Here is a 21,959-nt window from a genome sequence, read left to right on the forward strand (position 1 = left end):
TGAATAAAACCTCTTTCTTGTTTCACCAGCAAGTCTCACGAGTTTGGCTTTTGTGGTGGCAGGCAGACTAACTCTCTCTTTTTGTTTGGTAAGACTACTTCCATAAACTTTCTGTCTCCTGTTCAGTGCTAATCTCCTTACCCTGTGCTCTGGTTCCTTTGCTCTTTGGCTCATGTAGCAATTATCCTTGATCAATTATTCCCTCTCTCTCCAGAAGCTTCAGTTTTCAATTTCAACAATTCTTTACTCTCTTCATATATATATAATCAAAAACCATTTTAAAAACAAAGCAAAATAACAACAAAACCAAAACACTCTCTTCAAGCCTGACTAATCTTGTAGCTATACTTGTTCTCCTTCAAAGAGTCAAGTTTTTAGCAAATGCAACCTACCCTGGATCCCTCTGCCTTCCCATTTTGAATTCTCGGTGCAGCCTAATGAATACCACCCCTCCACTGAAACTATTCAAATAAATCACTGTGAGCAAATGACATCCAAGCTAACAAAGTCAACAATCCATTTCTATTTCTTTGACTTGACCTCACCACGGTATTCGATGTTAAACAACTTCTATCTTGAAACTGTTCCACCGGCTTTTATAACAGCATTGCCTCCTGATGCTCCTTCTATACTTCAGAATGCTCTCTTTCAGTTTTATTGGTCAAACCTTAAATTTTAATATTTTCCCAGGATTCTATTCTTGGCTTTCCTCTTCTTGAACTAAACTCTCCCTGGGGAGGGACTGGGGAAGGGGAAAGAATATTAACACCATGAGTTATCCCCCACATCCATAAATCAGTAAGACTAAATCTGAACTCATTTGCTCCCTCCCCCACCCCCATCCCACCAGTGCTTGCCTCTATCATGGCACTGCTCTGTTCATTTATCTGTCTGTCTTCCATGCCCTGTATGCCTAGGGGATGCACACAACACAATGCTCTCAGCAGGGGTGACTCCCTAGAGCAGGGACTGGGAGTGTGGGTGGTGGTACCTTACAGGACTGAAGGAGTGTGTGGGTATAAAAAGAACCCCAGACTGACTTCACTAAACTATGCTATGAATATCTTAAAGGGAAGTGATATTTATTTACTTATCCATCCATCCACCTTTGAATCTCTGTGCACAGCTCAGGAGCCTGACACACAGTACTCAACGATAAGGTACTCAAATCATGTTTCTTTGAATCAGAGGAGTAGAAGAGGAATGGGATATCTAAGATAAGCTTTGAAGAACTGGTAGAATTTCAACAGGTACAGATGGAGAAGGAATCACTTAAGTCAAAAAGAATAGGCAAAGCACAGGCACAGACAAAAATGCTGGACTGGTAGGGTGAGTAAGTAAATAATTATCAATAACACAAGGATACCAGGGCACAATTTTATAAGACTTTAGGGTGGAGTTGCAGATGTAGCCTGACAGGCAATGACAAACCAGTGAAGTGTCTTAAGTAGTAGGATTTGTGACTGGAAAGGAAAAGAATTAAATGGACAGAGGACACCTCTTAAATAGCTACCAAATGAATTACTTAACTGAGAAGAAATGAAGGCCTGAACTATAGCAACTGCCTAAACCTAAACCACACAGAGCAACTAAATTAAAAGTAGAAGAAAAAGGGGGGAAATATTGTTTTTGAGACCGAAGGTAAAAACCAAACTTTTTGAATACTCAAGAACAATGAAATTAGTTAAAGTATTAAATTTAAAGAAGGTAAAAAATGGAAACTAACACTACAATCATGAATGATACTGGGTGCTAGAGTATGCAATGCATTTATCGAGTTTATCGTGTTGGTCAGAACTCCAATAATGATAGGCTGACACACAGCTGGTAAGTGAAAAGGGCATTCTTTATATGTTAGGGTCATTCTATAACTTGAGTAGGGAGTTTGCAAAATATAACCATACCGTGAAGCTGTTGTTAGCATTTTTTGTGCTTGCTTCAGCTACGCTGGCATCTGAGAGGTCAACTTCATCAAATATCAGAGACTGTTAATGAAAAACAACACAAATATATTAAATGAAAACCTAATTCATTTCTCCCCTCTCTCTTTCTACACACACACACACACACACACACACACACATACACATATGTATTTTATTATCAGGTCATGACTATGAAGGTATGTCAGGATTAAAGAATAGAAAAATTTAAGTAATACTTCACGAGGAAAACCACAAAGTACAACTAACACATAAATCAGCAATGTCTGTAAACCTTGTACTTTCTAACAACTTCACCAAGAAGACAGAGGCAATCTCAGCAACATCATCGTTCCTACACTGGCTAAGCGAAAAATGAAAAGAACCAGTCCTGGCTGAGACCATGTTGAGTTACTTAACTTTCTGAACCTTATTTTCCTCATCTATCTAACTGTTCAAATGAGCTGATGAAAGTGTTCTGCAAATATGAGGTGATACTTCTTTTATACTCTTAAAAGTGGTTTTGTTTTTGTTTTTATAAAGAGATTTTATAAAGAGATTTACAAAGTCCCATTGCCTGGTGACTTTCCCTCTGCTGCCACTTGATGAAATTCTGTTTTCTTTGAAATTATTTAAACTGTCTCTTATTCCATTATTTATAAGTGAAAGAGGCTAAGTGTTGTTTACTGGAGAAATTATCTGTGACCTTCCATAGCATCTCACAGCATCTCATCTGTTCTAGTTTTAATAAGTAGTCTATTTTACATTAAAATTAGTTTTGTCTATTTTATCACTCATGCTAGATTATAAATTCTTTTGCGTCAGGAAACGAGTTGTATAATCAGATCAGTTGGATTAAAGCATAACCCTCTGGAAATCTGGGGAGTTCGGTGGAAGCCCTTGGCTTCAGGAGAAGCACTGTTAAACAGCCTGGCAGGAAGATCATTGAATGAGTCCAGACGATGACCAAATGACTAAAAGTGGGACGGGTACATTTATTTACCAGAATTTCTGAATTTCTAAATTGTAAATTGTTTAAAGTTTCTGTTTCCGTGGAGTTTTTACCACTGAAAAAATTTTTTTATTAAAACCACTTTTAAGCCCTGGCTGGTGTAGCTCAGTGGATTGAGCACAGGCCTGTGAACCAGAGGATTGGGGTTCGATTCCCAGTCGGGGCATATTCCTGGGTTGCAGACCGGTTCCCTGCAGGCCAGTTCCCAGCAGGTGACATATGAGAGGCAACCATACACTGATATTTCTCTCCCTCTCTCCTTCCCTCCCCCTCTAAAGATAAATAAATATAATCTTTTTTAAAAAAAGAAAGTCTTAATTTGATTCCGCTATGATTCTTATTCTTAACCACTAGCGTAAACTGAGAGATTATTGTGTGTCAAGTACTATGTAATAAGCACTTCATGTCTATTGTCTCATTTCAGCCTCCTCTCAAGATCACATGCTGTCTACAGCCATTCTACATACTGGAATTGGATAGGAATTCTTGTTTGAAACCAGAGCACTGCTTCATTTTTTTTAAGTTTAATTTAATTTTATTTTAGGGAGAGAGGGAGAGAGAGGGAGAGAAACATCCATGTGAGAAACATCAATGGGTTGCCTTCTTGCAACCCAGGCATGTGACCTGACTGAAAACCAAACTGGCAACTTTTTGGTTTGGGGGATGACGCCCAACCAGCTGAGCCACACAGGCCAGCCAGGGCATAGCACGGATTCTTAACTATAGCAATCCTCTCATTTATGGTCAGGAAAAGATTTATAATGTAAAAAAAAATAGCAAGGGAAGCCCTGGCTGGTGTAGCTCAGTGGATTGAGCACGGGCCTGCGAACCAAAAGATCGTGGTTCAACTCCCTGTCAGGGCACATGCCTGGGTTGCAGGCCAGTTCCCAGCAGAGACCAGTTCCCAGCAGGGGATGCACCAGAAGCAACCATACATTGAAAAAGAAAATAGCAAGGGAGAAAAAACAAATTTCGAGTTTATCATATCTAATAAGGTTACATTTAATATTTCGTTTAATTGGAAGGAAAGAACAACAAAAGAAATAATGAAAAAGGAAGAAAGGAAAGAAACGGAGAGAGAGAGGGAGGGCGGGAAAGAGAGAGAGCTAGCGACACTGGAACCTTCCTCTTCCATTGTCCGAAGGGGACATGCCGTGTATGACACTGACTCAGACGGGCTTCCTCGGGGTTGGGTCCTATATGGACCACATTTACACTGAACTCACACAACTGCGAAGGGTGATAGTGAGCTCCAAGACAAAAACAGTTTAGAAAACCAAAACTTAAAATCCATCTACAACCTCAAGTGCTCGCAACTAGTATTCTCTTGGATTACCTTTGAGTCCTTTGCATAATAAAGTGTTCGGCCTCGAAGCTTGAAGTATCGCTTTTTCCACCTTTGGAAAGAACTGGTTTGCTTCAATAGTTGTCCCTCTTTAATACTGGTCTGAGAGAAGGAGAGGTACAATGACAGGATTAAAATGAAGTTCAAAACCAAATAAAATTCTGAATTAATAACACATTATCATTAATATTTTGAATATTGTTTCCCATGTCCTACAAATTACGAGAGAATATTTTCTTCTCCTTTTTTTCTTCCACCAAGGGAACGTATGTTGAAAGTCCCAAGGAGCAAAGGTAAATTTAACATGGTTCCTTAACCTCTGAGCAGTCACAAATAGTATGAAAGGCGCATGCATACAAACTAGTAGTCATAATACAGTGTGACGCACACAACGACTTGTATATAGTATTTAATAAATGGTGAAATGGGTAACAGGCGTAGTATATGTAATGATTAAAAAAGGCACAGACTTTACATCCCCATGACTTTTTATAACTGGGAATTTGTACTTCTTTCACCTTTTTACCAATCCCCTCTACCCTTCTCCCATCTGACAACCTTTATGAATATAGTCAATAATACACTAATAACTATGCACAGTGTCAGATGGATACTGGACTTATCGGGATGATTACTCATAATGTCTAATCACTATGTTGTACACCTAAAACTAATATAATGTTGTATGTCAACCATAATTTAAAAAGTAAATTTAAAATAATAAAAAAAAGAAAAGCCTGGACTCTGGAGCCAAAAATCTTGTGTTTAACTCCTTGTGCCACCACTTAGTAGCTGGATTGTCTTAAGCGAATTACTAAACTTCCTTATACCTTTATTCATTCATCCATAAAAGGGAATAACAACTTATAGGTTGTTGTGAGAAACTAATTTTAAAAAACTTGTAAAGGACTCACTGTATGTGTATGGCACATAGTAAGTGGTCATAAGTAACAAACAGCTAATGCCACATGTTATTGTAACAAACATATTTAATGCATGGTATACGGCTGTGCAGAGAAGGAAGCATCAGCTCTGCTTCAGAGAGTGTCAAAGACACCCTCCCACAGGAGGGCCCAGGTGGGTCTCGAAGTTTATCAGCATGATAAGGGATGAAGAAGTGTATTTTAGGTGTATGCAAAAGTAGAAAGGTTTAAAATGGTATGAATATTTGGAGAATCTTCAAAAAGCTTCCGTTATAAATGCAGGGCAGGGTTTACAAGGGGAAGCAGCAGGAGCTGTGGCTGGCAGAGGCAGGCAGGGACTGTGTGCCAGACCCTGTGCTAAGTGCTTATGTGTCCAAGTTGATTTCGACATCACCAACAAAAATACTTGGAACCCCTCCAGCCTCATCTAGTATCTCTCCCCAACTTGGCTCCTCCGTCCACAATGTTTACTTTTGCTGTGCATGAATTCTTCTCCCTTAGGTCTGGATACTACCTAGTCCCTCCTCCGGAACTGTTCTTCCCTCAGATACCCATCTGCCCAACTCATTCACCTCCTTGAAGTCTCTGACTTTTCAATGAGATCCACCTCACCAACCTGCTGTCTAACACAGCTACATGCTCTCCATATCTCTCCCATCTTGGTCTTACTTAGTCCCGCATACAAAGCACTTACTATCTCCTAATGTATAATGTGATACATTATGTTTATTGTACTGTCCCTATTAGAACAGAAGGTTCTTGAGTTTATTGTATATAACAAAATTAAACTTAATGATTCACAATAATTGGAAGTAAAAAAGAAAGAAAGGAAAAAAGAGGGAAACTACACTTACAGCAAAATAAACTTCCATCCTTGTTGTTGAGTTTGTCCTTAGGAGACAAGTCACGGGACTGACTCCTTGGGAGGAGGTCCAAGATGGATCACACTAATAATGAATTCACAGGAGAGCAAGAAGGATATACTGAACCTCCAAAACAAAAACAGCGTATAGAACCCAAATCTCAAATCTACCCCACTTGATTGTACACTGATATCTCAAGTGCCAAGAGCATTATCTAGCACATACAATATTGAGAATTATATGAATTTATAGCAGGAACTAAGATTCAGCCCATATCTATTTTAGGGCAGAGTTTATTACCAACTTTTACACTTCACTGTCTTTTATTATGAAGACATAAAATATTGAGAAAAGGTTGATGTCACCAATAAGGTAGTTAAGTTATATTAATGTTTATTTTCTATTTCAATAAAAGACTTTTCTCTACAGCTTTCTCTAAGACTGTCCTCCAGGAACTGCTGAGAGGTCACTAAAATTTAATGATAACAAAATACTTTTAAAACTTTAATATCAAAAAGCTTGATTTGAATGCAGACAAACTTCAAGACCAGCTCTGCAACACACTAACAATGGAACCTGGGCAGGTTACTCCAGCTCTCTGTGCCCGAGTTTCCTAAAGTATGGGAATAATAATACCAACTTCGAAAGCTTGTTGCATTTAATTACAAGTTAATTCCTGGAGAGCACTTGTCCTGTCTGGGTTATAGAAAAACATTCAATAAATGGCAGAAAGTGTTATTATTATGATATCATTATGTTATTAACTTCAGGGAGTATTTGCCAGGCACCGAATTATTAGAGATTCTTGGTTGAAGAGAATAAATGTTCAATGGCCACTGTGAGGGCAAATAACAGCTGGAGCAAGAGGAGAGTACAAAGAGATGAAGCTGAAGCTGAGGGAGACAAGAGCTAGGAGCTGCTGGCTTTTTTATTCTAAGTGCAAAACACTAGTGCAATGTCTGGAGCAGGAAAGTGAGAATGGGGAAAGGGCAGAGAAAGGACGAGGAGGACCAGTTAGAAGGCTGCTGCAGTGGTCCAAGGGAGAGACACTGGGAGCTCAAACCAAGTTCCAGCATCACTGATACGGACAGAAGTAGAGCAATCTGTGATGCTATTCTGGAGGCAGAATCTACTGAACTCGCTGATACTTATGAAGGACAAGAGAGAGAAAAACACCATGGAAACTCTCAGCATATGGCTTGAGCAAGTAGATGCAAAAGGCAGAGGACAGGTGCTGGAAGAGTTCCGTGTGAGCTTTACTGTGGTGCTGCTGCAGCATTTCATGTTACCCTGGGCAGGGACTATAATTCTTAAATCTAAACATGAAGTATTGAAACACTATAAAAATGTAATTTATCCAAAGAACAAATCAGTTGGAGATCCAAATTACAGAAGTGAGTGTTATTGTGATTTTGGTAAAATTCTGTTTAAGGCAACGAGGAAGAAAATTTAATGTTTGGTCTATTTGTGTTCTGTGAGCACTGTTTTAAGAAAGCATAAACAACCTATTTCATTCTCCACATGGTTATTAAAGTAATTTTCTAAAACAAAGGACTGATTATATTATGCCACAACTCAAAACCCTTCATTAGTTCCCTACTGCCTACAGCATAATAAAGTCCAAATATCTGTAAGTACCACAGAAGACCCCTGCTTGATGCTCTCCAACCTCATTACAGCCCCTTCCCATGCTGCTCGCTCCACCCTAAGTGTTCTCTCCTCAATCTGCTTGTCTTAAAAGCTCCCATTCAGTTCAACTTGGGGCCCAGTGCTACTGGCCCTGTGAAGGCTTCTCTGACCCAAGGAAGAAGTGACCACTCCCACCTTTGTCTCCCAGACCACCCTTACCTTATCTGTACAGCCTTCCAACAGCCACCTATTACATTTCTTCAAACCTGGCTTCTCTATCAGCCTCCAAAACTTCCCACCAGTTCCTCCTGCGTCCAGACCCTTTTGGCTTTATACCATGTATATCCTTCTTTCCTCTTCTGAATTTTGTCCCACCATGAATTTCTTACTTCCTTAGAATTTGAGCTCTTCGTTGAAGCAAATGTACATATCACATTAAGCTTTATTAAACACACCAGTTGTTCTAAAATCTGGGTAATCATCTGAATCAGGTAGAAAACTTTGTAGACATTAACAGCCTCAGTTCATCTGGGAGGTTCTGATTCAACGTTTTAGTGTAGGGCATTTGTTAACCTGCACACGTTAACATCTCTTTCAGTGGTTGTAATTGTCATCCAGGCTTAATCAGCACTCTCATAAACAACAGTAAGTAAAATAATTTGTGTAAGTCCTTTAAAAAGATAATTCAGCACTTCGGGGTTTTCTTTTTTCATTCAATTTTAATTGGTACCAATCGGTCTAAACCATTTGCTCTTGAGTCTTTGAGTATTTAAAAAGTTTGGTAAGAATCTTTCTAAAACACATCTCAGGAGGTACTATACCAGTACAAACTCAAAATGTTTTTTTCGTGTGTGCCGCCCCATTAACATGCCAGTCCTACCCTCTTTCCATACCCATTAGCTCTTATCCAGGGAAGGTGGGGGTAGCTATTTGGGTTAATAACTGTGCATGCTCACTCATGCTCTTCCCTTTTTCTTCTTGAGAGCTAGCTGCCCATAAGGAACCAAGTCATGCTCAACTCTCATTCAGAGAAAAAAACAGATTTATATGCAGAAGACTAGAATTAAGTCTTCTGAATGAGGAAGTGAAAACCTGGGATTTGTACCACACACTACCGTGTACTAGGAAATACAGGGAGGGAGGCAGATAAAGAACAGCAGCTCTGGCTGCAGCTTCTTCCTCTGCCTTAATATGTCTCCAGCCTCATCCACCACCCAAAGCCAGTGCTGGCACTGGCCTGACCCAGCCAAGAAAGCAAATGCTGGCAGAGGAATCACAGTGGAAACAATGAAAAGATGTTTCACACAGGAGCCAGAAGATAATGCAGTAAAAGAGGGATATCCCAGCTTATAAAAGAATGGAGATAGGGAGTGTTTCTGGAATCAGTTTTGATAATGATGCAATAAAGTGCTTTGTCATTTACATCATGAAACATTTCCCCTTTTATAAACTGCCTTTTGAGTAAGTTTTGCATATGAGAATAAACAGAATATATGACAAAACACTTTTAAAAGGTAATTCAGGGCCTGACCAGCTGAGCCTCCTCCCCAATCAGAGGACCTCTGAGGAATTCTACAGTTCTATGAAATACAGTCCAAAACTATAGAGCGCGATAATTACATGCACTTAATATAATGATATTTAATACTCATATAACAATCGGCATTTAATAGTCTAGAAGTTTGTGAAATACTTTTATTTGTTTTAGTCATATACAACTACTGCTGTTTCGGTTTAAAAAAATTTTATCAGAAGTCGTTGTTTCCTTTGACATGTAATACACATCCACACAGTATTCAGGTTGTCTGGGGTGTGAGTGGTGAGAGAAAAATGTAGTCTGGTCATCAGTCGTGCACTGGCAGCAGATACACTCTAGCACTGTGTGTACAAGCGTTTGTCAAGTCAAGGGAAGATTAACACTCTGGGTCTGTGGTTCTGCAGTTTCTCATCCTGCCATGTGTCATGGAAAGGGCTTCCCACCACAACTCAGAGGACCTGTCCAAAGGATTTAATCTGTCAGACAACATCCAACTCTGCAGCAGCAGCAGCAGCACTAACCCTGAGAAGGGGTTAGACCCACTCCTCAAGAAATCCAGGGAGTGTGTGCGTAAGGAGACACTGAAGGACCTACAGAAACCTCTAAATCTGTTCAAAACATCTTCATCATCTTGTTTGGAATACTATAAACTCTCATATTCACAGCACATTTAATTATAAACGAACACATTCTAGAGCAAAATCATGGAGATTATCTAACATGTTGTAATTGCCCTTTATATCAAAAACCATCTCATAATTGCTGAGGTACTTCGTCCCTTATATTGTTTTGTAATTCCCTTGAGAAAAGCTATTTAATTACTTTCCTAAAAATGTAGTTGTTTTGTGAATTTTAATTTGTTAATTTCTAAAATTAAGCTTTCTTTCCATTTTTAATGTTTCTTCTTTACGAGTTTCTAAATATATTTTTCTAATAGGTAATACTGAAAAGATAAACATATATAATTTTATAACATGCTATTGTACTCTTATTTAAAGGAGAAGATAAAAAATGTGGACACATCAAAAATGCTTCTTCCCCATAAATACAATGAACTGCAACATATTACCACAGGGTGGTAGTGGTGTTATGCCTAATGCTCAGGTTTTCCTTGCAGGGTCAGGAATGTAGATGGGCATTTTGTCAGAGTTAGAGGAATCCTGGCCGATAACTCATGAGTGGCCTATTCTTTCAACTGTGAATTTACTTCTTCCTTTATTAAATACCCTCACTCACTTTCAAAAATAATCCCTTTGCCCACACAGCCACAATGACACAGTTATTTTGATGTAGGAGCCTAAAATAAACCACTAAACATTATGTTTATTTTTTTCAACTAGAAACTATCATGCTAAAAAGACCACCTCACACCATGCCTGAGTCTCACACTGTTCCCACTGCTCCCAATCCCAGAGTGCGGTTTCTGGCTGAGGTCAGAGCCGAGCATCAGAGGTGTGGCCCAGGATGAGATGGAATGGAGTGAAGCTCAGGACCTGCAGACTAACCAAATATAAGCAGGAGTCATATAGTCACCAAATATATTTGTCTCAGAAGGGCTATTAACTATTCTGAGCAAAATATCTGCTTATTTTCTGGAATTTAAATTGTATACTCAAAATATGCTTCTCAAATTCTCTGGTTCTTCCACAGAGATTGAGTATCTAGGTCCCAACTGAATAAGAAATTCTTAGTTATATTTCTGCCAATTCACAGGCAGGTAGGTAGGTAGGCAGACACTGATATATAATATTTAATATCTCACAAACAGCACTCTAATGATGGTTTCAAGGAGCAGGACTGATACCCCTAAAAGGATAACCCACTTCTGGTAGATTTTTAAAAACATCTTAGTTGTTCAAAGAAATGAATGAAATCAAATGTGACTATCCTCTGTAAAAGGTCAGAGAGGAAAGCTGTGCAAAGGACTAAGAAAAACAATAATTTGCAAACACAAAAACCTTACACCAACACGGCTCTGCACTTTGCTCATGACAGTATGTTCCTTTATCTGGATTTAGCCCCCATCACCTATGTATGCCTCTAGAGATCTCCCCTGCCCGAAAAACTGAACTCCTCCCTCCTTTATACTGCTTCTGTACATTCTTTGTACTTCTCTCTGTGCACTGCAGCACTACAATCTGTACATGGAGTACAGAGATGCAGAGCTGTGGCCTGCGTGCAAACCCTGGCTCCACAGCTGACTAGATGGTAAAGGCCTTGGGCAAATTACTTAGCTTTCCTGTGCTCAAGTTTCCTTTAAAATCTGAACAATAATGATGATAACTAACTCGTAGGGGTGCTGTTTGGACTAAATGAGTCAACGCATGGAAAATACTGACAACAGTTCCCGACACATAATGCTCAGTATATACTGGTTGTTCTTATGTTTCTCTTGTTCCTGCACTTTACTAGGCAGTAAACTTCCCACAGGCAGCACCGTGTTTGCTGACTTCATCTCTGTATCCAGTACAAAGCACGTGCCCATCACCTCAGTGGTACTTATCATTTGTTAAACCAAACTGAGTGCTTCCCTCTGTCTTCCCTCTCCACTCATTCTTTCTCCTTGGCATATCTGGTCTTAGAAAGCAAAACCTTTTTTCACCTTTTGAGTACATCCCAGGACACAATCTATGCCTTCTCCACAACTATAAAACTCATTTAAGAAAAAGAAAGAAAAATATTCTGCTGCCCCTTTCCTTTTTTTCAACCCACTGTACCACTTTCACTCTTTAAGAATAAACAGCCCCTCGGCTGTTTCCAATTAGATCCTCTGTGCCAAATCTTCCTGGGTGAATGTGTCCTTCACATTGTCCCAATTATGTCATCTGAATATATCTGTAACTCCTAAAAAAATCTATATTTATTTTCGATTTTCCCTCTAGTCCCATTTACAACTGTGTATTTGACATCTCCACAACCACCTAAAACTCAACAAGTACATTTTATTTCATATAATATATGTTTTATTATAACAGAAAAAAACACTGGTCTGTTTCAAGAAACCTACACTCAAACTCTGAAACCTCCAGTAAATGACTACCCAACCCTGAGCAAAAGTGACCATATCTGGAATTCGAAATGAACTCAGCACCAACGTACAGCCACTCTGCCCCCTTTCCTGTGACCCCCATCTGCTAACAGCAGCTTCATTTCCCTAAGAACATCATCCCCAAATTCCAAACTATCTTTTATTCCCCCTTGCCTCTAAATTAATTAGTCTTCCACCAAAATGTCCTCAAAACCTAGACTTCCTTTCTACTTGTACTGCCAGTGTCCCAGTGCTAGTAACTTCATTATTTCTCACCTAGACTTAGCAAATCACCTCCTAAGAAAAAAATGAAGACTAGCTCTGGAGGCAGAAATTTTTTGAAACCAAACCAGCCTGATTGCCTCCAGCACCAACCCTACATGTGAAAGTACTGTCCCCTTTAACTTTGGCCCAAGAGTGAAAAACTACTCTTAAAAGCCCATAATAAAGTGGAGGCAAAACAGAACACTAAAACAAGTCTTAACCAAAGGTCAGCAATGAGAAAAGGGATGAAACACAGATAGGTCTTGTGCTAGACAATATGAACAAAATATCTTTTCCTCCAAGCCTACAGCCCAAAGAAGGACCACAGAACCTGTCTTGACTCCCCCAGCAGGTGCACACACCAAGCTCAGACAGACACCACACTCAAGGTCTCCAAAGCAAAACCAAGAATCCAGACTCTCCTGTCAGACTGCACACAGCCTGTTCTCACAGTTGTTCCTCTACACATAGGAGATGCTGGCTTGCTGGGCAGGCCTCAACTGAACACTGGTCCTTATTCTTCATAAAAGAAAAACTGCATGGACATAAACATGAAAAACACATATACCAAATTAATCCCTCCCCAACCAATTCTCTATACTCCATCCTTCCAAAATGACCTCCTTATTATGCAGGGCCCATCATATCACTTCCCTGTTCAAAATCTTTGTTGTTCATCAACTACAGAGTTAAAGGAAAGATCTGCATTTATGACAGCCCTTGACCATCAACACCTTTACTGCTTTTGTAGCCTCCTCTCTAGGTGCAGCTTCCGTCCCCACACCTCTGCAGCTCATGCTCCTGGCATACTGGCCTGCCAGTCATTGGCTGAGCAAAACACACAGCCTCCTACCTTGCAGCCTTTACTTCACTGCCCTGCCACAGGCCCAGAATGCTCTTGCCCAGGATTTTCCCCCTCAGTGACTCACCCTTAAGTATGTCCTTTCCAAATGTGTCACCAAAGTGAGTAGCACTCACTCATTTACAATTCCACGTGCTCAGTCCTCCCAGAGCTCTACTTGTAAAAGGTAATGAAATTGCAGGAAGAGAGAAATATGCTAAGATGATATTACTACAAAGACCTTATCACTGTCATTTTTAATACTGTCAGTGGTACATGAATTCCAAAAAAATATATTACACTATGAGAATAAAATAAATCACAAAACAGGTCAAGTTACCCACTCAGTCTTCATTAGATTGTTTAATCCTTTCTCCCTAACCCCAAAAGTCCAATTATTTTATTTTTTTCCTCATCTTACTCAAACTCCAATCCACTTGAGAAAAGTTGTGTTAAGAAAAAGTGGATGTATCTGTTACTGCTGGAATGAAATAGAACATTTTCTTTCCCTCTCTCCAATTTACATATGCCTCCATCTTGGATGCCTGTATAGGCCACATCACATTATGTGATGCCTTTATTACACAGGATTCTCCGCATACCCATAGACTTGTCTGCTGAGGTTATATAAAGTCAGGGAAGAGTTGCTGCTTGCTGTACTTTTCCCTAGGAAGGTAAAGACTATTTCACTTGATGCCTAAGAAGTAAAAAAATTCCTTAAGTGAAGAGGTAAAAATGAGGTTCAATGATTCACACATGAACTATCACATCTTTTCATTCAGTTAACACATTTATGGAATATCTACAAGTCAGAAACTATTCTAAACAATGGAGATAAAGTAGTAAATAAATCAGATGAAAATGGGTACCTTCCTGGAGGTAATAAGACCAGACTTAAGATTCTACAAAGGATTTTTATTAATATTTAATTTCATTTTATTTAACCTACATATAAAAGGTGTGTGGACACTACTCACCTGCTTATAAACCCTACTAAATTAGTTTGTATGGCCAAGAAAATCTGTAAGTAGCATATAAAACAGTAAATACGAAAGTCTGGAACAATACCCTGTGATCACTCAAAGAACAGAAACAGCAAGCAACCACTTCGGGGTAGCAGAATCAAAGTCCGAATGAGCATCAAAAAGGGAATTTACCACCCACTTCCAAAAAGATGCCTGTTGTTTTCTTTTATGAAATTTATAACCTTGGTATATAAAACTTTAAAACCACACTCACACACATATACCTGTAGAAACTGTTAACTGTTTTAGATGGCCAAGATTATGTATTTTTAAAAAGCACCTTAAAAAGTTTTTTAAACTTTTCTAAATTGAATATTTTATTCCTTTAATACTGCTTTACTACTAATACCAGAAGTAACCAAACTCAGAAATGTTGTGACTATTATCCTTAGGCATTAAACTAAAGTTTAGCCCTGGTTGGTGTAGCTCAGTGGATTGAGCGCAGGCCTGCGAACCAGAGGATTACGGTTCAATTCCCAGTCAGGGCACATGCCTGGGTTGCAGGCCAGTTCCCAGCAGGGGACACACTAGAGGCAACCATACATTGATGTTTCTCTCCCTATCTCCTTCCCAGTTCCCAGCAGGGGACACACTAGAGGCAACCATACATTGATGTTTCTCTCCCTATCTCCTTCCCCTCTAAAAAAAAAAAAAAAAAAAAGATCAGCTATTGTAAAAAAAAAAAAATCTGCTGTAAAAAACAAAACAAAAACAAAAAACCCCTGAAGTTTATTTAATAAAAAAGTAGTCTCCTGGTAAAGAGATCCTGTGCAAAGCAGAGAAAATCCTTTGTGTAGGGAAAAAAAAAATCAGCTAGTAATCTACCATAACCAATTCTTCCCTTCTCCAGATACTCGGCCTTCCAGCGACAAACTCCATTTCTTTGCCTCCCTCGCATGTGGCCATGTGACTAAGTCTAGGTTAATGGGACGTGAGAAGTGACAGGTAAAACTTAAGTATCATCCCCTCACAGACATTTGACCTGGGTTTACACAGTCTCTTTCCCACTTTCTGCTGGCTGGCGATGGTGATGACTTGAGTAACCTTAAAAGCTGCCCAGAGACACTACATTGCCCAGGTATAGTAGACAATATTTGTTATCTCCCCAAAATTCATATGTTGAAGCCCCAGCTTCAAAGTGATGATAAGGTCGTAAAGGTAGAGCCCTCATGAATGGAATTCGTGCCCTTATAAAAGAGACCCCAGGGAGCTCCCTCACCCCTCTGCCATGTGAGGACACAACAAGAGGATGGCCACCTATGAACCACAGAGAGTGGCCTCCCCAGACAGTGAATCGGCCAGAGCCTTCCTTGATCTTGGACTTTGAGCCTTCAGAGCTAGAAGAAATCAGTGTTTGTTGTTTACAAGCCACCCGGTCTATGTTTTGTGAGAGCAGCCTGAACAGACAAGGCAAGAGGCTTTTTAGAGTTGCACCTCCCCCTGTGGCTAAGATCTCGCCAATAGAATGTGAGCAGAAGTAACAAATGTCATTTCAGTTGAGGCCTTTATACATGGGCCTGCGTGCTACATGTTATCTTTCATGGTTTTTTGCCTGGAACCCAGAAATGGTGACATAGCTTTGACCATAAAAGCAAGGACAATCCCCTGGGGACACAGCAAAGAAACACTATGCAGGGAACCAGGGTTCCTGAATGGCCCTGAGCAACAGAGATACCCACTCACCTCAGAAGCTTTCCTGGATCCTGATGTTAAGACAGAGACTTTTTTTGTCCTCTAAGTCTCTGAACTTAGGGAATTTCTTTTGTGTGTATGTGTGTGTGTGGATAGAATTATATTTTCTTTTTTTAAAATTTAGTTTAGTTGTTGTTAGAGGATTTCTTAGTTATTACAACTTGGCAACAATGTCTAACCTAGATTAAAACCACCCCACACGATCTGGACCACATGCCTCTGAACTGTTTCTGGTGAGACCGAAATGGACTTTTACATTATTTGTACTACTATATTTTGGGTTTTGTCACAGCAGGTTAGTCAAAATATACTATGTTCCTACCATCTAGTCTGTAAGTAGTCACGACACATGTGTTGCCACCTTTCAAGGCCTGACAGGTTCATGGTATTTGTGCAGACGGAAAAATATTCACGGAGCCACTGGGATGTCTGGCATGCCTTTACTCGTGGGTGGGTGAGCCACGCATGTTGCAAGCTGTGTGTCTATGTGCATGTCTCATGTCACGGCCCCTGCTCCAGCGTGGCAACTGCCCCCTTGCGTGTGTCTCTCATCATCATCACCCCCAGCAGGGAATCCCTACCTGTTTAAGTACTAGAGTAGAACAAAGCCGGCAAGATGCCAGAAACTATATAACATAATTCTGCGCATGAGAACCCACTTCATGTTATGGGAACAGTTGATCAGACCCAGTCTCAAGACTATTGAGAACACTAGTTATCAAGTCCCTCCACAGCTATGGGAACACTGCTTCCCTGAGCTACCCAGACACCTGGGGGAGGAAGCCAGACCGCCTCCACTTACCCTACAGCACATAAATCCAGAAATAGATGAAAGAATCTATCCAACATTCACTTCCCCTTTCCTCCTTCACAACAGAACCCTGATCTGGTTTATACACTCCTCTGAAAGTTGTGTGCTTAGGGGAGGGGAGACTTGCCGACTCTATTCCTAGCTCTAGCAAGTACACAGTAATTAATTAGTTTAATAAATTTCTATGAGGATTCCTTTCCCCTTGCCATCAGTAATTAGTTCAGAGGTTGGACATGACCCAATTCCAGCCAATGAGATGTAAAGGAGGTTTCCTGGGGAGGTGGTGGGTGAGCTGCTTTTGGTATCCAAAAGAAAAAGCCTGTTTTCTGTGGCACCTTGAATTGATTCAGGTACTTTACTAGGGACACAGCTAACACAGTGATGAGGGCAGAGCCAAGAGAAGCACAGAGAGAAGTGAGTCAGAGCCCGCCCCTCCTCTAGGTGCTCAAGCCAGTCCAACTTACGACCTTTTGGTTACCTGCAGCTGATAAAATATGAGGCCCCACAGAGTATACATAATAAATAGACCAATGCTGGAAATGAAACAGAAATAATACACTACCCCATCCCAATCACAAAATGAGAGAAAGATATTTAATTGCTATCACCCTTGGAGCATCAAAAAGCACCTGGAACCACCACAAGCAGAAGAAAGCTCAGCTATGTTGAACAGCATTCATTTGCTCTTACTTCAAAATGACAATCCACAAAACTCTAAGGCTTAATATTACGTAAACCCCAAACCCTAACCAAAATACAACACTCTCCTCCTCAGCGGGCTGCAGGGGACTCCCAGGAATGGAGGCAAAACCTCGCCTGCCCGAGCCGCTCCGTTCCGGTGCTTTCTCTTCAACCAGGCACAATGAGGTGATCTCTTCGCTCACTTCTTACTAATTCTCAACCCAATCTTTTAAAAGCTTTCGAAACATTCTTGTCAAACTCCAAATCAGTATAGCCACTGCCCTGAAAAAATAAAGCCCCACTGAGTACAAACAGCAAAAACAGTACTTTCTCCAATCCATTCAGAACCCTCATCATTCCTTGTCATGGATGAAATCTGTTCCAAAGCTTTTCCAGTCACTCATAAAAACTAAGACCTTTGGTCACAAAAACAACTTTATTTCAGGAGGTAAAATGTCCAGCCAAAACTCCAAATTTTATTCAAAGTTAAAATTTCTCCCCTCCTGAAGCCCAGGCTGCTCTAGGTACCACAGGCATCTCCTCTTGAACCTGCCAGCTCTTCCCTTCAAATCACTACCCAGAGTGTCTCGACTCCTAGAATGGGGCCTCTTCACGGGCTCTGCAGAGATTTTTCCCTCTGGAAACATCCTGCTGTGGCCCCCAGGGCTCACACAGAGCCTCTCCTCCAGATGATCTCTTAAATGTCCCCACACCCTCCAGCCTCTGCATTTAATGGGCATACCTCCAGCCTCTACTGCAAAGGCCATACTGCCGCTGGCACGAAAGGCTCTTGGGCAGGGATATTCAATAAAATACCCTCTCCTGATCTTCCTGGTCCAAAGAACACAGACCCCACTGCCTGTTATTAGCAAGAACACAGCTGGCTTCCCGGGTGGCCACATCTTCTTGTTCTGCAGCCAGGCAGGTGGGTATAGCTCCAACATTGGATCTCCAGAAGATACAGATCATGTCAAGAGAACCAAGCAGTTTCTACCAACCCCCTCACTCAGCTTGAAGTGAAATGGAAGCTACCCCTTTCCTTCCTGCCCTCCCAGCCCATCTTGGCTGCTTCAACCTAAGTTACACCTTCAAGGTGGTGGGCTAAGGGGAGCAACCTCACTTAGGAATGTGGATGTCATTGCCACCTATTGTTTTGTTTGCAACCTTTTGGGGCCTCAGCCAAAACTGAAGCAGAACAAAACCCATGTCAACATCCTGTTTTGCTTGTTTTTCCCAGTATCCAGTATGTCTACCTCTTCCTACTCACTCTTCCTCCAATGTCTAGATCAGACTCAGTCCTTCTGTTTTCACAAACTTTTTTTACACATACTTTTTCTTGACTTAGCCATTGTGTTTTTCCCCTATGTCTCTCCCTCTTGAAACTACCAAACCTCTAAAATTCCCTAACCTCATCACCTCTGTTTCTTCAGCAAACATTTCCTCTGACCATCTGCAAATGTATTTGTCCTCCAGAAATCCCTGAAACAGAACTCTCAAGCCACCTGTGACCTTTTAGACTGGTGTTGTCCAACAGAACTTTCTGCAGTGATGGAAACGTTCTATATCTGCACTGAGTGGGCACAAGCCACAGGTGGCTGTTGAGCACCTAAATTCCCAATTCTCACTTCAACGTAATACTATCATTTGGTAATACCAGGCATTCTTCCAGGAACTTTTCTTTATCCATTATTTCTATGAGGTGATTTTTAAAACATGTGCAGAATTTTAAACAATGGGCTGAAGAAAGAGGCCAGTCTAGGCTGAGAAAACAACATGAATATACTCTTATGCAGGGATTAATTAATCAGCAAATTATGTCTCAAAAAACAATGTACGTACACTAATTTAAAAGTATCTAATCGCTCAAAAATTTTAGCCATCATCTGAGCCTTCAGCAAGTTATAAATTTTTGCTGGTGGAGGTTCTTGACTAGATATTGATGGCTATAACTGATCAGGGCAGTGGTTTCTGAAGGATGTATTAGCTGTAGCAATTTCTTAAAATAAGACAATAATGAAATTTGCTCAATCAACTGACTCGTTCTTTCATGAACAATTTCTCTGTGGCATGCAATGCTGTTTGACAGCATTTTACCCACAGAACTTCTTTCACAATTGGAGTCAATGCTCTCCAACCTGCTGCTTCTTTATCAAGTAAGTATATGTAATATTCCATCTTATTTGGGACTCTCTGCACTTCCTGGACCTGTGTGTCTTTTTCCCCTGCCAGATAAGGGAAGTTTTCAGTCATTATTTCAAATAGGTCCTCGATTCCTTGCTCACTCTCTTCTCCTCCTGGTATCCCCACAATGCCGGTCTTATTACGCTTCATGTTGTCCCAAAGGTTTCTTAAACTCTCATGTTTTTAAAATTCCTTTTTCTTCTTGCTACTCTGCTCGGGTATTTTTCGCTACCTTGTCTTTCCAAATCACTGATTCAATCCTCTACCTCACCTAACCTACTGTTTATTCCTTCCAGCTTATTATTTATTTCAGATACTGCATTCTTTATTTCTGACTGGTCCTTTTTTATGGTTTCTATTTCTTTCTTCATGCTGTTGAGCATTCTTATAATCTTTAAACTCTCTATCTGATAAATTGCTTGCCTCCATTTCATTTAGTTCTTCTGGAGAGTTTCCTTGTTTTTTCATTTGGACCTGTTTCTGTCTTCCCATTTTGGCTGCCTCTTTGTGTTTGTTTCTATGTATTAGACAGATCTGCAAAGACTCTGGTGCAGACTTATCTAAGATATTGCCTGTGACCGGCCCTGGGCAACATGTTTGGAGCTATCAGTGATCCACAGCGTTTACTCCTCTGCTGGGCCTGGGTGTGTGCAGAAAGTACCAAGCTGCACACCAAGGCCAGCTTTTAGCAGCATGAGGCCTGGAGGAGAGTCAGTTAAGGTCTCAAAGCTCCCAGAGATCTGCCTTTGCCTTCAGGCTTTCTGTTAGGCTGAATCAGTTATAGTGGCTCTAACTGTACTTCTTAGCAGCCAGCTTAAGCTCCATGGATGGGGCAAGAGGAATTCATGCTAGTGAGACTATTGCTTCCGTCCAGGCTGTTGGTACATGGAAGGGAGTGCTATGCCTGAGAAAGATGGCTTCAGCAGTATGGAGAATGACTCGGTACAGGAAGCCTAGTGGCTAACACTTTAGCTCTATCCCCAGAGCCATTAGCCCCAGACTCTCCTCACATGGCTCAAGTTTGCTCTGTTCTCCCACTCCCGGAGCCCAGGGTAAGTGGCTGAAAATAAAATTTTGTATGTTGACCCTTTAAGAGACTCTCTGTGTCTCTAGCTGTCTATCCCTGGTGGAGAGAAACCCTGCGGCTTTTCACAGCCACATGTTATTTGGATTCTTTTCCTGGTGTTCTAGGCTGGGGAGCCCCACTCCACTCTTCTCAGAGAGAACCCCCTGGCCACTGAAACATCCCTCCAGAACTTCAGGTACCAGCATGGAAGCCCGGCTAGCCCGTTCACACCCCCACACTTCCTACCAGTTTCCATGCAGTGAAGTAGTTTCTTCTGTAAGTCCTTGGTTATTAGGCTTCTCTCCAGCTAGTGTTAGGTTGGTTATTCAGGGTGATTTACTTGTAATTCCAGTTTGGTCCTGGGAGAAGGTTAGTGTAGCTTCCACCTACTTTGCTGCCATCTTCCATACCCTTCTATGTAATATTCTAAATTCTTTGTTGTCTTTTCAACACATCTTCACCAGGAGTATATTCCATCTCAAAAAACTAACAGAAGCAACTCTTCATCTGTGAAGTTTTATCACAAGATTGAAGCAATTCAATCACATCTGCAGGCTCCAATTATAATTTTAGTTCTCCTGCTATTTCCACTACATCTGAGGTTATTACCACCACTGAAGTCTTAAGCCCCTCGAAGTCATCCATGAGGGCTGGAATCAACTTCCTCTAGAAACGTTGTTAATGTTGACATTTAGACCTCTTCCCATGAATCACGAATGTTTTTTAATAGTATCTAAAACAGTGAATCCTTTCCAGAAAGTTTTCAATTTACTTTGCCAACACCAATCAAAGGAATCACTATCCATGGCAGCCATAGCCTTACAAAATGTATTTCTGAAATAATAAGACTTGAAAGTCAAAATTACTCTTTGATCCATGGCCTGCAGAATGAATACTGCTTTAGCAGGCATGAAAATGAGGTTAAACTTGTACCTCCCTCTCCTCCATCTATCAGAGCTCTTGGGTACATTGACAATGAGCAGGATCATATTAAAAGGAATATTTTTTCTGAGTAACAGGTCTCAACAGTGGGCTTAAAATACTCAGTAAACCATATTATAAACAGATGAGCTGTCGTCCAGGCTTTGCTGTTTCATTTATAGAGCACAGGCAGAATAGAATTAGCATTAATTCTTAAG

General features: G+C 40.6%; 1 protein-coding gene across 14 annotated transcripts in view; it reads right to left on the bottom strand.

Moving 5' to 3' along the window:
* The window catches only part of DGKH (diacylglycerol kinase eta), a 215,304-nt gene that overhangs the window by 130,110 nt on the left and 63,235 nt on the right, over positions 1-21,959 (bottom strand). For all 14 annotated transcript variants that reach the window (XM_053665422.1, XM_053665419.1, XM_037131674.2 and 11 more), the window contains exons 3-4: positions 4,271-4,381; positions 1,905-1,985 (exon numbers count right to left, since the gene is read on the bottom strand). In XM_053665422.1, coding sequence (XP_053521397.1) covers positions 1,905-1,985; positions 4,271-4,381 — 192 coding nt within the window. The remainder of the gene's footprint in view (positions 1-1,904; positions 1,986-4,270; positions 4,382-21,959) is intronic.

Source organism: Artibeus jamaicensis, unplaced genomic scaffold (assembly GCF_021234435.1).
Source record: "Artibeus jamaicensis isolate MK-2021 breed Jamaican fruit bat unplaced genomic scaffold, CSHL_Jam_final contig_414, whole genome shotgun sequence".
NCBI classification, from domain to species: Eukaryota; Metazoa; Chordata; class Mammalia; order Chiroptera; family Phyllostomidae; genus Artibeus; species Artibeus jamaicensis.